The following is a 14,293-nucleotide window of genomic DNA, read 5'->3' as shown; positions in this document are numbered from 1 at the left end:
TGTCAATGAGCTCGTGTATGACGTGTTGTTGAAAGATCAATTTGGGTGGGTTAATTGGTACCTTGTGGGCAAATTTTTGAAGAAGAATTTTTGTGCATTGCAACTGTTTGATTGATTGTCTAAGAGAGGGAGTGCAAATGTACATTTGTTTTATGTGGCCTCTTTAGATATGCATGATTTAGAAGCTAGCCCTAAACTGGATGGTAGTAGCAGCAAGCCAATGGTTAAAGAAGTGTCTTCTGAAGAAGAAGCTAATGTGTCTCACATTGAGATTAAGATTACAGAATAACATGGCTCAGATGAAAAATGTGATTTGAGTGGAAAATCTAATAATGATAGGCTTGAATCAGGTGAATGTGCTAGTTAGATTAGAGATGATGAGTATCTTTTATTAAAAAACTTGTGTAAGATGTCCATGAAATACTCATCAGATGAGCACTATGATGATCAAATTCTCTTGAGGGGTATAATATTGTCCTTGGAGCTTTTGCAGATGGTGCTGCATGATAGAGGTCTAATTTGGTGCGACAATTAGATGTTTCTAAATGCTATTAATCAGTTCCTCTGCTTATCATTGTTAAAAATCAGTGCGTTGTCAGTCATGGCCATTTTCCGGCCACTATCAAGCAGTTCAAATGAAAAGCTTTTATTCTACCAATGTCCAAAAACAGAAAACGTGCGAGCACATGTTGTTCAAAGTTTTAATGGAGATTTGCCAGCTTCAACGGTTGGAAAGTCAGAAATCGCAGTTCACAACTCGGTGTCTAGTTTGTCTTCACCAATTAGCAGAGATTCGAAGAGGCTCCAAGGAGGTGCAGCGGTACGATCTGTTCTGCAACTTCTATCAAGTGGATATTGGAAGGGTAGATCTTGGGCGAAAGATGATTGTTTCCAACTGGAAGTGAAAGTCGTTGTGGTCAGTTCTTCCCAGATTATTGTGAATGAAAATTGGAGAAAGGTCAGCCGGGAAAACGGTAGCATGAAACCGATTTTATGGAATGTTGTTTTCGAGAGAACAGTTCTGGTGAATTATATGAGGTCCGGCAACCCCTAGCGGTAAATCAAAGGCAAGGTCCTGATCTTCCTATGTACAATTGTGGAAAGAAAAGTTGGGCCATTTAGTTTGAAGATAATTGTTTCATGGTCAAGGAGATGGTATATTTAGCAGAGATGAAACAATACTTTCTAGACGATGCCAATTTATTTGATGCCTTGCCACTTAATCCAAGGAAGTCATTGATTGCACAAACCTCTTACTTCAAGGAAGTCATTTCTATGGTTGCCAACAATCTAACAAGTTCCCTAAATCTAGAGATTAAGGTTAAGCTTCTTTTGCAAGGGGATGGAGCACCACCTGCTTCAATCTTACTTTTCTTATTTCATGGAATGCATTTCAAGGAGTGTGGGAAATCTGGGATAAAACTATATGTGACTGAAACTGAGAATTTCTCTCATATGATTGGTAAAAGATTGGTTTTGGTAGAGCTGGGAGTTACATCATAGGAAAACATGTAGTTGTATTCATATGCTCACTTTTGATGGTGAAGGGGTAATAGTATCCAAGCTAAATCTAAGAGTTGCTGGTGCTAGTGTTTATGCATGGTTGTATGATTATGGATGCCTCCGCAAGGTCTGTCATAAGAAGAAAGCAATTTTGTTGGGCGAAATGGCACACATCAGTGTATTGGTTACTGCTAGTGTTATTTCATCTCCTTCTGAGTATGCAGATATGGTTAAAACCACAACCCACAAGTCACCTAGTAATTTCTCGAAACTTGTAGAGAGCTTGTTCGAGAAAGGCTATGATATTGTTTCTGGTGGAACAGAAAACCATTTAGTGTTGGTGAATTTGAGAGACAAGGGCGTTGATGGCTTAAGAGCTGAAAAAGTTTTGGAATAAGTCCATATTGCAACAATTAAAAATAATGTGCATGGGTACGTGTTTGCGGTCCCTTTTAGTGTCTTGTCCATCGAGTCACCCTTCTCATTTGAGACTATTGTCGGGATGGAAGGATTGAAGATTGACAAAGGATATATCTTCCCTCAATTTGCTACAAACCCTAAGAAATTGTTTGTTGAATTTGAGAATGTTGAAGTTCTGATCACTGACCAGAAGATTTCAAGGATGTTTAAAGTAGTGGAAGACTACTGAGCATCGGGAATTCTTGTTATGGTAATCACGGGAGATAACCAAAACATTGCAGAAGCAATATGCTTTGAAATAGGCGTGTTTGGTGCTGATGAAGACATACATTCAAGAAGCCTTACAGGAAAAGAGTTTATGAGTACTCTACGTGATCCAAAAGCCCATCTGAGACAAGGTGATGGCCTTCTGTTTTCAAGGGTCGAACCAAAGCACAAACAAAAGATTCTGAGGTTGCTTAAAGAGGATGGTGAGGTTGTTGCTATGACTATTGATGGAGTGAATGATGCATCTACTTTGAAACTTGTTGATATTGGAATTGTAATGGGCATTTCTGGAACTAAGGTGCTTCTAGAACTGAATGAGAGTGTTGCTGTGTTTAAACAAGTTTCCACAATTTGTTTTTTAAGCCTTGAGGACAAGGCTAATTTTCAAGGGGGAAATATTGTTATGAACCCAATTTGTAATTGAGGTTTATGCTTTAATTAAGAGTCAAGTTATTTGTAATTGAGGGTTTTACTTGTTATTAGGGGAATTTGTTAGAAATGTTAGCTGGCAGTAGTCACACTTCGTGTATAAGAGCACCTGCTCTTTGGATTGTAAACAGATCAGAATTTTACAAAAGAAATCAATACAAAAAATATTGGAGCTCTGCTCCTTCTATCTTCCTCCTCCCCTCTCTTCCATGTGCAATAGTTAAGGTTGAGTTAGGGTTTGAGATTACATATTTCAAATTTGTTTGATTTTAATTACTTGAGGGTAAGAAAATTAGTGAAACTGTAACAAAACTCTAATTTATAAATAGTGATTAACTGGGAATGCAATTAATACCTAAAAATGGAGGTATTTTTTTTTTCAACAAAACCGAGGTATTTTAGAATACCTCATATAAATTTTATAATTCACTGCCATTTATCACCACCACCTTTCGAACCCTAGATCTAGGTTTATAACCACAACAGCTTGGGAATGCAGGCGTAAATAGGTGGATAAGTATTTTAAGATTTCGGAGATGAGCTACCTACAACAGTATTGGGCTTGCATTAGCTTTTGCGTAGTCTTCCGAGATATCAAAATGAAAGAGTAAATCATGTTTATAATTTTGGTCCAAGCCGTACAGGGCAATCGCATTAGAGCTTATGGACGTGTTTATGCACCCGTAATCAGAATGAAAATAAGAAATCCAATTCTGATTACGGATAATTCTTGTGTTTACTACGATTTATAGGAATCAACGGCGTGTGGGACCCACACGAAAAATGGAATTCAATTCCTGATATTGGAGGAATTGGACTCCCCCCCCATGGGTGAGGTATTTGGATTCCAGGATGATGAAGGAATTGGGAATGCATTTCTTCTTTCCTATTATGCCCTCTTATCAAGAGGCTTCGCAGATGCTTCGACAGACGCTTCGACATCGCCGACATAGCCGACTCATCCTCATGTGACGTTGGTTTGATGATTAGGACCACGAAGTTTGGGGCCAAATTGCTTGCGTCATTGGCGATGTTAATGCTCATCTGGTCCTTGGCTCTGATTGCTTTCCAGAATATTTTCTGCAGGGTGGGAACTGGGAAAAGGCATTGGCTAGGTTCTTAAAATGTTAATTTTTTTCCGCGGGGCGAGAACTGGGAAGATGAATTTGGCTAGGTTCTTAAAATAGTATTTTCTTATGCGGGGTGGGAATTGGGAAGATGATATGGGAAAGTGGTGTTGGAGGATTAGGGTTTAATGCAAGAATTGCAATGGTGGTGCTGAGGAGGTGGATGAGGGCATTTTAAAATAACTAAGAGCAACTCCACCCTTAAAAATGCATTGGCACCCAGCCCATTTAATCCATTCAATGAACCGTTAATTGGCCAAATGCATTTCAACTCCTAAAAAATGCGCTGGCATAAAGTCTATAAAATGCACTGGCACAAATGCATCTCCACCCCTACAAAATGCGCTGGCACCCAGCCCATTTAAAATATTATTAATTTTTTTATAAAATAACAAAAAAAAAATAGTTTTAATTTCTGATAGGATTTTTAACCAATCTTTTCACGCCACGTGTCATTATCCGAAAGTACTATTTTGTGGATAGATTTCCGATAAGATTTTCAACCAATTCCGACGCGCCATGTGTCACTATCTATTTACAATAATTTAGCCAAGATTTCAATCATATATTCAACCAATCTTGTCACGCCATGTGTCATTATCCGAACATACTATTTTGTGGATAGATTTCTGATAAGATTTTCAATCAATCCCGGCGTGCCACGTGTCACTATCCGTTTACAATAATTTAGCTAAGATTTCGATAAGATTTTCAACCAATCACGTAGTGCCATGTGGCATTGTCCAGAACCTTATCCTTTATTTTTTTTTTCTATATAAACCCTATATCCATCCTCATTCATACACCAAACTCAATCCTTCTTTTTTAGCTCAGAATCATTCTTCATCGTTGTTAAATCTTGAGTTCTTACAATGTCTTCTTCAAGGAGATTGTCTGAAATCGAAGAGCAACAGAAAAAATTGTTGGCACAATAGGAAGAATTGTTCAATCTGGAGGAAGGTGGAGATGAGGCTTTCGCAATAGAAGAGGATGACGATGATGATCATAGAAGGCATAGGGCCTCACATTCCAGTCGTGTAATGGAAGATATGGGTCAGATATCCAAACCCAGACATGCCAAAAACTTGGATAGAAAGAGGGAAAGATGAGGTAAAGATCTCTTGGAAGATTATTTTATCCCCAACAGTTTATTCCCTGATCATATTTTTAGACATTATTTTAGAATGCAAAGAAGCATGTTCGACAAAATCATGAGTGCTATTTGCAACCATGATCCATACTTTGTACAAAAAAAATGATGCTTTTCATGTTCTAGGTCTTCTTACTGAGCAAAAAATTACTGTTGCCTTATGGATGCTTGCATATGAAGCATCTACAGATCAAGTGGATAAGATAGCGAGAATGGGAAAATCAACTATTCTAGAGTCCCTGATGCAGTTTTGCTTCGCAAATGAAGCCCTACCAATGAGTACCTCCGGAAACCCACACCAAGGGACCTGCGAAGGCTTCTGAAGAAGGGTGAGATGTCAAGCTTTCCTGGGATAATTAGAAGCATCGACTGCATGCACTGGACCTGGAAAAAGTGTCCAAGTGCGTGGCAAAGAGCTTATGGTGACAGAAAATGAGCCAAAAGTATCATTTTGGAAACGGTGGCTTCATTTGATACATGGATTTGGCATGCTTTTTTTTCGTGTTCTAGGAGCTCAAAATGACCTCAATGTCCTGGCCCAATCTCCAGTGTTCGACAAGGTTCTACAAAGAAAAGCACTGAGAGTCACATATTGGATTAATGACCATAAATATGAAGGAGCATACTACCTAGCAAACGACATTTACCTAAGGTGAACAATGTTTGTCTAAACAGTGCCACATCCACAAAGTGAAAAAGAAAAACACTTCGCAAAATGTCAAGAGGGGTGTAGGATGGATGTGGAGCGTTGTTTTGGTATCCTGCAAGCTCATTAAGTGATTGTCAAGGCTGCCGCTAAAATGTTTGATGTCTAGGCTCTTCAATCTATCATGATGATGTGCATCATTCTCCACAACATGATTGTGGAAGATGAGTATGATTATGATGTTGTTGATGAATATGAGCCGAACACAATGAACAACTCAAAAACACGTATCTATTGTGCTCATGACCACACCGAAGATCCCCTGCAACACGAGCCATTGGAATGGGATGGACATTACAATCAATTGATCGTTGAGCTGTACACTTCAATGCAACTACCATACTATCACTTAAGCCTTCAAACTAACTTGATTGAGCACCAGTGGGGATTGCAACAAGGTGAAGATTAAAAGCAGTTTATGGTGGAAGAATAAAGTTCTTAGTTTATTTGGTGTGTTTTTTAAAGTTTATTTGGTGAGTTTATGTAATTTTATTTGGTGTGTTTACATAAAGTACTACAAATAAATAAGAAATTACATCAAGTACTAAAAATAAATAAGGAATTACATAAAGTACTAAAAATAAATAAGAAATTACATAAAGTACTACAAATAAATAAGAAATTACATAAAGTACTAAAAGTAAAGACGAAATTAAATAAAGTACTAGAAGTAAATAAGAAATTATACAACGTCTGAGGAGCTAGGATATGTGGTGCTAGGATCTTCGTTGCTAGGATATGTATAGCTAGAACCCCCTTGACTTGTTTCCTTGCCTCTTGCACACCTCCTTTGCACCACGTCTTTTTTTTCCGATGTCCAAAAATATTTAGAATTCGGAGACATTCCTTCTAGAGGCTTGTTCATAGTGTCACAATCTGCTTAAGCCATCATTTTTTCTCTAAGCAGCTGGCTTTCTCGATTAAGTATTTCTCTTTGTCTCTCATTAGCCGCATCACGTTTCTTAGTAGCTGCTAAGATTGCTTCCATAATCATTGTTTTTGCCTCATCTCTAGCCGCTTCCCGTGCCATGTTCAATTCACGTTGGTGAGCAAGTTCATCCATATATTTTGTATAGTCATTTTTGGAAGAACTCTTTTTTTTCTTTGTCGCCTTTTTACCTTGATGCCTTAGGGACCGACGAGTCGACTATGTCTCCAGCACTTCTTCAAGCGTCCCTTCTTACTCTTCAAATGTACAGCCTTCCTGGGCGCCCGGGTCTGCTTTTAGTGAACTGTGTAGAGGGATGCCGTGCATGATAACTTCTGGACCGGTTGGCACAAGTTTGTATCTAGGACAATCTTTGACAACATTCCAACATTCCTATTTGGTGAATGATTTGTTGTTGTTCTTCGCATTGTACAATGTTTGTGCTTGTAGTGTCTATAAAATGTGGGATAAGACAATATTATAAATTGCGGGTGTAGCACAAATAAATAAATTAAAATATTGATGCGGGTGGAATACATATAAATAAATAAAAATATTGTCACCTGATCCACTAAACTTCTCCCACTACTCAGATTAATTGAAGTATGAGAGAGAGCGTTTTTCCAACAAGTAAAGGATATGTTGAGTTTTTTCCAACGACCTTGAAGACCTTGACTACTTCTTGTGCGATCTCCAAGCCTATCGCAAAACGCTTCCGTAATTATAGTCCACATTTCGCAACTCCATCTCATTAACCTTAAACGGGTCATGAGTAATTTGAACCTAGCATTGACACAATGTAACATCTTCAATGAGCTTCCACGTAGCCATTTTTTCCACAAAAAAGTATATGAAAACTTTGGTTGAAAGTGTTGAAAATATTGAAATGTAGTGTAAGGTGGAAGATGATGGTTAGGTATTTATAGAAAAAATTAATAATTTTTTTTATTTTTTCTATATTTTTAAACATTTTTTAATAATTTTTATTAAGTTAATTAATATGGACCGTTGGAATTGAAAAGATTCAAATCCAACAGCACATAGGTGGACACGTGGAAAATGGTCATAATTCTGACCATTGTGTTTTTTTTTTCATTTATGGACGAAAATCATGAACTGTTGATCTCGAGATCGGATGGCCTAAAACACGCCATGTCACTAGCCGTTGGATTTGAAATTCAAATTTTTTTTACCGTTGGAAATCCAACGGTCAAGAAAACTAGCCATTGGAAATCCAACAGCCCAGAACGAGCCACGTGGCTACTCCCGGTACTAATTAGTGTGCTGCAACGGGGGGCCCCACCACCTTTTTTTTGTTGGGAACGTGTGCCCACTCGAGCTTGTTTCCCATGCTCTTGACGCAAAAAAAAAAAAATCTGTAGTGGGTTGTGATGTCACACATCCCAGCACATTGCTCAACACGTTTTGGACCATCCTATGGACTGGCTTGGGCTAGGTGCCAACCTATTAGGCTCGGCTAGACCATTGTTTGTGTAGGCTAGCCTATTTTTTAGACTTTGAGTCGGCCTACCCCAATGGGGTGGAGTTGCTCTAATGAGAATGTGATTAAAAATAAATATATATGAAATAAAAATAAAGAACTAAAAGGCATTTTAGTAATTATATTGATTTCTATTCCGATTCAGGTGAACTAGTAAACAACTTATATGAACTCAATTTCATTCCTACTCTGATTCCAGAATATTTAAGTAAACAACTTTAACAGAAATCCAATTTTGACCCCTCCTTATTACAATTCCTTCTCAATCCAATTCCTCCTATTTTGATTACAGTTACGTAAACGAGCCATAAGTTCTTGGACTAAAACTCAAGTGGTGAAGAACTACGATTAATGTTATTTTTCTACACTTATAAATGAGATGTCTTATATTTAAATATTGTGGATAACGAGTTCTATTCCTTCCATCCTTTTGTTTATATATATAAAGACAAGAAAAATTACCAAGAAAAAATAAAAGGCACTATAGCTAGGTGGAAAGAGTTTCATTACCGAGTGATATGAGATTCTACGCGTGTTGAAACATTCATTCGATGTCCTGTGTTTGGGATAAAATCTGAACTTTGGGCCAGAGAGAAAGTCGGCCCAAACCCAAGGCCCAGAGGAAAACTTAGGAGGCAGGAAAGAGGCTTTCGGCTGGGCACAAGTTACAAAGGCCACCCGCTTACCTGCTCAAAGACCACAGGGAATAGGCTATTCAGTCACTACACAGCCCAATAAAGTACTTTATTGGTGGCATTCATGTAAAAAAGCTAGTGAGTCATCACCAAACCGCATTCGGGCACCGCTATTGCTACAGGAACCCAAGCTGAAGTCGTCTATAAAAGGAGGAAGAGAAGACAGAATTAAGAACACTCAAACAAACAAACAAAAGCCAAAACTCTGCTCAAGCCAGATTTGCCTTCAACGAAGCTGTAGTCAGCACAAGCCTTCATCCCATTCGGGATAAACCTTCCCAAACCCCTGTAATAGCTCTGCTACCTTGTTCATGGTGGTATCGATTCATTTTGTATCCTCTTCTCCCCCGTCAACCCCTCTAAAAGCTTTCAGACCTCTGACAGAGCCACAAAGATAGATTTTGTAAGAAGTTCAGCCTTGGCCGATAAGGTTCAAACTTACCCGACTATCTTTGCTCTGTCTTTGTCTTTTCTTTCTTTTAAAAGCACAATAACATGTTATATATTCCCAGTTATATACAAGTTATTTCTAGCAAAGTCATAATGAAAATAAGTTTTCATCACTTGAATCCGATCTGAATCGCGTCAGAGTTCAAATCAGATCTAAGTCTTAAGCCCGCGGGCATGTAATTTAAAGATCAGTTTAAAAGTCCTTGGCCTCAAGGCATAAAAAAGAACTCTATGTGGACTCAACCCATCCACGACAATCCTTGATAAGCGAGAAGTCCGAAGTTACTTGGGGCGCAAGTAATCAATCTATTTCTCCGTTTTGTTGCTATTATATCTTGATTCGTAGAAAAGGGTTAAGCTTGGAGTGAATTTTGATAGAAAGCCTCAAGGCCTACACCTAAGGCCCCGCGAAGGCATCTATTTAGCTTCATTTCATGTTGCGGTCTAGTTGGTCCAAGTATAAGGATTAACTCTGATGGGAAGCCTCAAGGCCTATACCTAAGGCCCTACAAAGGCACTCATTTGGGTTCGTCCTACCTCTTGGATTCAGATAATCAAAGGTATAATAGTGATAAGACTCTGGCAACCATAAAAGACCAAATATGATACATCCAAGCGCTGGTTTAGTTTGACAGGAAGCCTCAAGGCCTATACCTAAGGCCTCACAAAGGCACCTGTTATATCTAACTTGGTTTCTCGGGCGTATACATATTCAATCAAAGCTTAAACACTCATTCAACATCTGCCATACTGAAGATGGCAGTGGCACGCCTGAGCACGACAAAGTTAATCTTGATTGTGAGCCTTAAGGCCTACACCTAAGGCCCCACAAAGGCACCCTTTCAAATTAACTCTGCCCTTCTCTTTCAGAACTGCCCGACGAGCCTTGCCCGACCAAGATCTGCCCGACAAAGGCTTGCCCGAGCGAGCCCGAGAAGAAAGCAGAAGTACGACAGATACCCTCAACCGACGCCATTCTCCCAGGGGAGCTGTGTGCTCGTCCGCCAGGAGATTCCTGCGACGAACATAGTTTTGGCACGCCCAGTGGGACAAGAAACAGCTACACTTCTAAGATCTTACATGTCCAAAAAAAGAAGCTATAAACTTGCCAAAAAAGAAGCCAAGAAGGATCTTTTCCAGATGACAGAACAATCAGAAAATCCTTTATCCCCATCCGGACAGGTGGTCTCAGGTAGTTCGACTGCATCTGAGAAATCACAGGGTAAAGGGATTAATGAAGAACTGCAAGCTACAATGATCCAAGTGTTGAAAAGCATGGAAATAATTTCCTTGGAGACTAAGGGAGAAGTAAGCAGACTCTGCATGCTTACAGGAAATCTACAAAGGAGGCTGGATTTGGAGTTCTCTACTCCAAAGGGTGCTCAAGGAAGTGGAATGAGTCCAGTTGTTATAAGAAGTGAGCCAATCATTCCTTTGTTTCCACTACTAGAAGAAGAAAAGGATAGGGGAAAGAAGAAGGTGATACCTGAAGGAAGTCAAGCAGTGATGGAGTCCGCTTCAGAAAAGGAGTTTCCCAGCTTCCCATTATTATCATTTAATAATAGGAGGCAGAGCGAACAAGAAAGAATGAAGTTTGGACTGCCAGCCACGGCTGGAGAAACTAGCGGGAATGAAACAACCACTACTACATCAGATAAACCTCTACCTTATAGGCCACCCCCGATGGTCAACAAAGGTGGAGGATCTAACTGGAGAAAATCTGAAACCAGGAGGGAAGCAAACGCGGGCAATGACCGGAGTCCGAAGATTGAGTCAGCTATCCATGGCCAGAATGATAATTTAGCTACTCAGCAACTAAGAGAAGAATTGGCTGAGTTAAGAAGAACGGTGATTCAAAACGCCCAGCCTCGCGTTCGTCCAGTATTCAGGGTTACCTACCAGAAGCCATATCCTGAATATATCGATGAGTTAAATCCATTCCCTCTTAATTTCAAGATGCCCGCATTCCCGACTTTCACAGGGGAAGATAGCAGTGTGTCCTCCAGAGATCATATTTTCAAATTTTCTAATCACTGTGTGGCGTATGAGGACAATCCAAACTACAAGTTGAGGTTGTTTGGAAATTCACTAGCAGGATTGGCATCTCAATGGTATTCTCTATTGCCCCCCAATTCCATTGCTAACTGGGGGCAAATGGAGATGGCTTTCCATGAACAGTTCTACAGGATAGAGCCAGAGCTCACCATTAATGATCTGGTAGAAGTGAAACAATATGACCATGAGTCCACCGAAGATTTTATGATGAGATTCAGGAGGACAAGGATGAAATGTCAGTTCCCTGTCAACCAGGCACAGCTCATATCCATTGCTCAAAGGGCTTTAAAATTACCTTTGAGAAAAAGGTTCTATGATGCACAGTTTAATGAGCTACAAGAGTTGGTGATTGCTGCTACTAAGTATGAGAGGCTGTTACAGGAGGAACAGCAGGTAAAACATACTTCCAAAACTCCTCCGTTCTACAAAAATAAAGCTACTATTCACTATGTAGAGGTAGGGGAAGCCGGACCCGAATGCAAAGATGATCATGAGGAGAAGAGTATAGATGTGTGTGCTGCTGAGATGACTACACCCTTCAAGCTATTGACGATCAAAGGGTTAGTCCAACCAGTCAAGGACCAGAAGATCGTGATGAATGATGGTGGGTTCGTACCCATGAAACCCCCAAAGTATCAAAGTTACTCTTTCGATCTAACCAAGGCGCCAGAAATCTATGAAGAACTTGTGCGGGCAAGAGTCATTTTGCCCGACAGCACCAAAAAGATGCCCAAGCCCGAGGAACTCAGGGGGAAGAAGTATTGTAAGTTGCATTATACCTTCAACCACTCTATAGTCAATTGTGTCCAGTTTAGGGACTGGGTACAGGATCTTATAGTGAAGGGGAAGTTACTACTCGATTCACCTCAGGCTAGTATGATGGTGGATACTAACCCTTTCCCTGAGGCTCCTATTAGCATGATCGACCTCGTTTTCAAGGAGTCGGGGTTATCAACAGAGTAAAATGCCATTGAAAGGACCCGGGGGCAGGGGCTAAGATTGCCAACAATAAAGATGGAGGAGAAAAGCAGGTAGGCAAGGGGGCATAGAGTTGCCTGAGGCCTGTCCAAATGGAGCAGAACAGGAGGAATGTTACATATCCATTCTAAAACAAAAAATTACAAAGTAATTCTATTCCAAAAACTTTACATCTTCACACAAGGTGATTATTCTAGAATGGTATGTTCGCATGATGGTAAAAATCCTATTTGGTTCAGCCAAGACAGTATGGCTGTTTACAAGTTCAGACTTGGTTTGCTCTAACTCTGAAGTCGCTTTTTCCACCCCTTCGATCTGTTGCTCAAGGTTATCCAGAAGAGTTGTTTGCTCCGCCTTAAGGATCATCAGTTGTCTCTCCAACTTCTGAATTTCAGAAGAAACAACTTCAATCCGTTCTTTGGTCTGCATACTCTCTTCCATCAGCCGACTAACTTGGGTAGAGGAGCTCGATTCTCTCTCTATGAAGCATTTTGCCCGGTTAGCCAGCCGGTCTGCTCTCTGATGTTGCTCCCTGAGGGCCCTCAAGTTTTCAAAGAAAGAAAGGAAAGAATCATACTGAGGCTTGGATAAGCGATTGTTTTTAAAGAACTCAGTAATGACTCTCTCGAGGTCACAGAGAGCCTTGAGGCTAAATGATGCAGTGAATTCTTTCTTTGCCCATGTTTGAAAGATTTGTTGTTGCTCCGAAGACATTGATTTTGTTGAAGCCTGCTTTGAAGACTTCAACCGCGTCTCAAGTCGCCCGAGTGCTTCGAAGAGTTTGGGCAACTTGGCAGGATCAGAGGAGGAAGGAGAAGGGTCCGGCATAACAGTTTCTTCTGGTGAGATAATGCCTATGGAATGGGCAATTTCTGTTTGTTCAATCGGTTCATCTCTAGACAGGGAGGTGTCAACATCTCTAGAGGAAGAAGGAGGTTGAAAGCACCTTGGGTTATTACGGGCCATTGGAGGAGGGGAAGTTTCTTTTGGGGAAGCTCGCTACAAAACTTCAGGATCAGGACAAGATGAACTATACACAAGTCAAAACAAAAAGGCTTTGGAGAGAAGATAGTTACCTGACTTAACCCCGGGGTTTCACCAGAGAATGCACTAACTCTTTGTCGAGGTGAAGATTTTTCACCACCAGCGACAGATGGGAAAGTTGTGCCTGAACCTGTGCCTACATCCTGGTTGTATCCGAAGAAAGTAGTGATGATCAGCAAAAGGTCACCAGAGGAAGAAACAAGAAGAAAATATTCCAGCACCTGAGGTTGATCTTGAGAGGAAGCAGGAGGTTCATCGACCGTCTGGCGAGTAAGCGCTTGCGAAATAGTTGTGTCTAAAGCTACAGGGATCTCAGGAACTATGGGTTCTTTATCCAAGGCCACTGACGGGGAAAGGGGTTCATATCCCGAAGATGGCTGCAAAGAACATGGATAGGAGTTACTTGGGTAGCAATGTGCAAAGTTGAAATGAAAAGAAAGAGTAACTCACCAAAGTATCATCCTCATCCACAAAATGCAACATGATTCCTGTGGAAGGATCAAATTGAGAAGAAGGGGTTGCATCTAGGGCAGGTTGTGGAGAAAGACTTTCTTTCCTTATAGCCTAAGCCAAATTATTCAAAATTCAGAAAGGTTTGAAAATAAGAAAGTATAAAGATAGAAGTCATACCTCTTTAAGCGTAGCAGCCCTTCGTGATTCCTTCTCAGAAGCAAGGGTTGACCTTTTAGAAGCTTGAGGTCCTGTTAAGTGATAAAGGGATAATCAGATAAGGGAGAAAGGTAGCCATTTAATCCAGAAGAGGAGAGACTCACTGGAAGATTGTTCTGTCTCTTTACCCGTTTCAGAAACAGGAGCAGATGGGGCTGCTGGTTTAGGAGGCACGGTGACTCTTGCCCGCTTACTCTTTCGGGTAAGAATTGGTCGTGTGGTTGCCAAAGGAAGTGCCGGATCAGAGATTGTGGTTTTAGTTATGGCTACCCTCTTTCGTTTAGATGCTTTGGTCGTATCTTTGGCTATTTCTTTAATTGTTTCTTCGGCTCCTGAATTCCCAAGAGATTCTGAGACGTCTGTCCCTTCCC

At 40.4% G+C, this 14,293-nt stretch overlaps 2 protein-coding genes across 2 annotated transcripts; one reads left to right on the top strand and one right to left on the bottom strand.

Moving 5' to 3' along the window:
• The first annotated feature begins 1,170 nt into the window (after positions 1–1,170).
• LOC126611921 (serine hydroxymethyltransferase 2, mitochondrial-like) lies at positions 1,171–1,900 on the top strand. Its single transcript, XM_050280232.1, has 2 exons — positions 1,171–1,462; positions 1,548–1,900. Exons 1-2 carry the CDS (start codon positions 1,171–1,173, stop codon positions 1,898–1,900), a joined length of 645 nt encoding a protein of 214 aa, XP_050136189.1.
• An 11,163-nt stretch (positions 1,901–13,063) lies between these two features.
• LOC126611920 (uncharacterized) lies at positions 13,064–13,790 on the bottom strand. The gene is made up of 2 exons (XM_050280231.1): positions 13,704–13,790; positions 13,064–13,630 (listed from the first exon to the last, which is right to left on the bottom strand). The coding sequence occupies exons 1-2, from the start codon at positions 13,734–13,736 to the stop codon at positions 13,064–13,066; spliced, it is 600 nt and encodes a 199-aa protein (XP_050136188.1). The 5' UTR covers positions 13,737–13,790.
• Positions 13,791–14,293: the final 503 nt, after the last annotated feature.

This window comes from Malus sylvestris, chromosome 17, assembly GCF_916048215.2.
Source record: "Malus sylvestris chromosome 17, drMalSylv7.2, whole genome shotgun sequence".
Classification (NCBI taxonomy): Eukaryota; Viridiplantae; Streptophyta; class Magnoliopsida; order Rosales; family Rosaceae; genus Malus; species Malus sylvestris.
The sequence above is the reverse complement of the archived record's forward strand: the minus strand, read 5'-3'. Positions and strand labels throughout refer to the sequence as shown.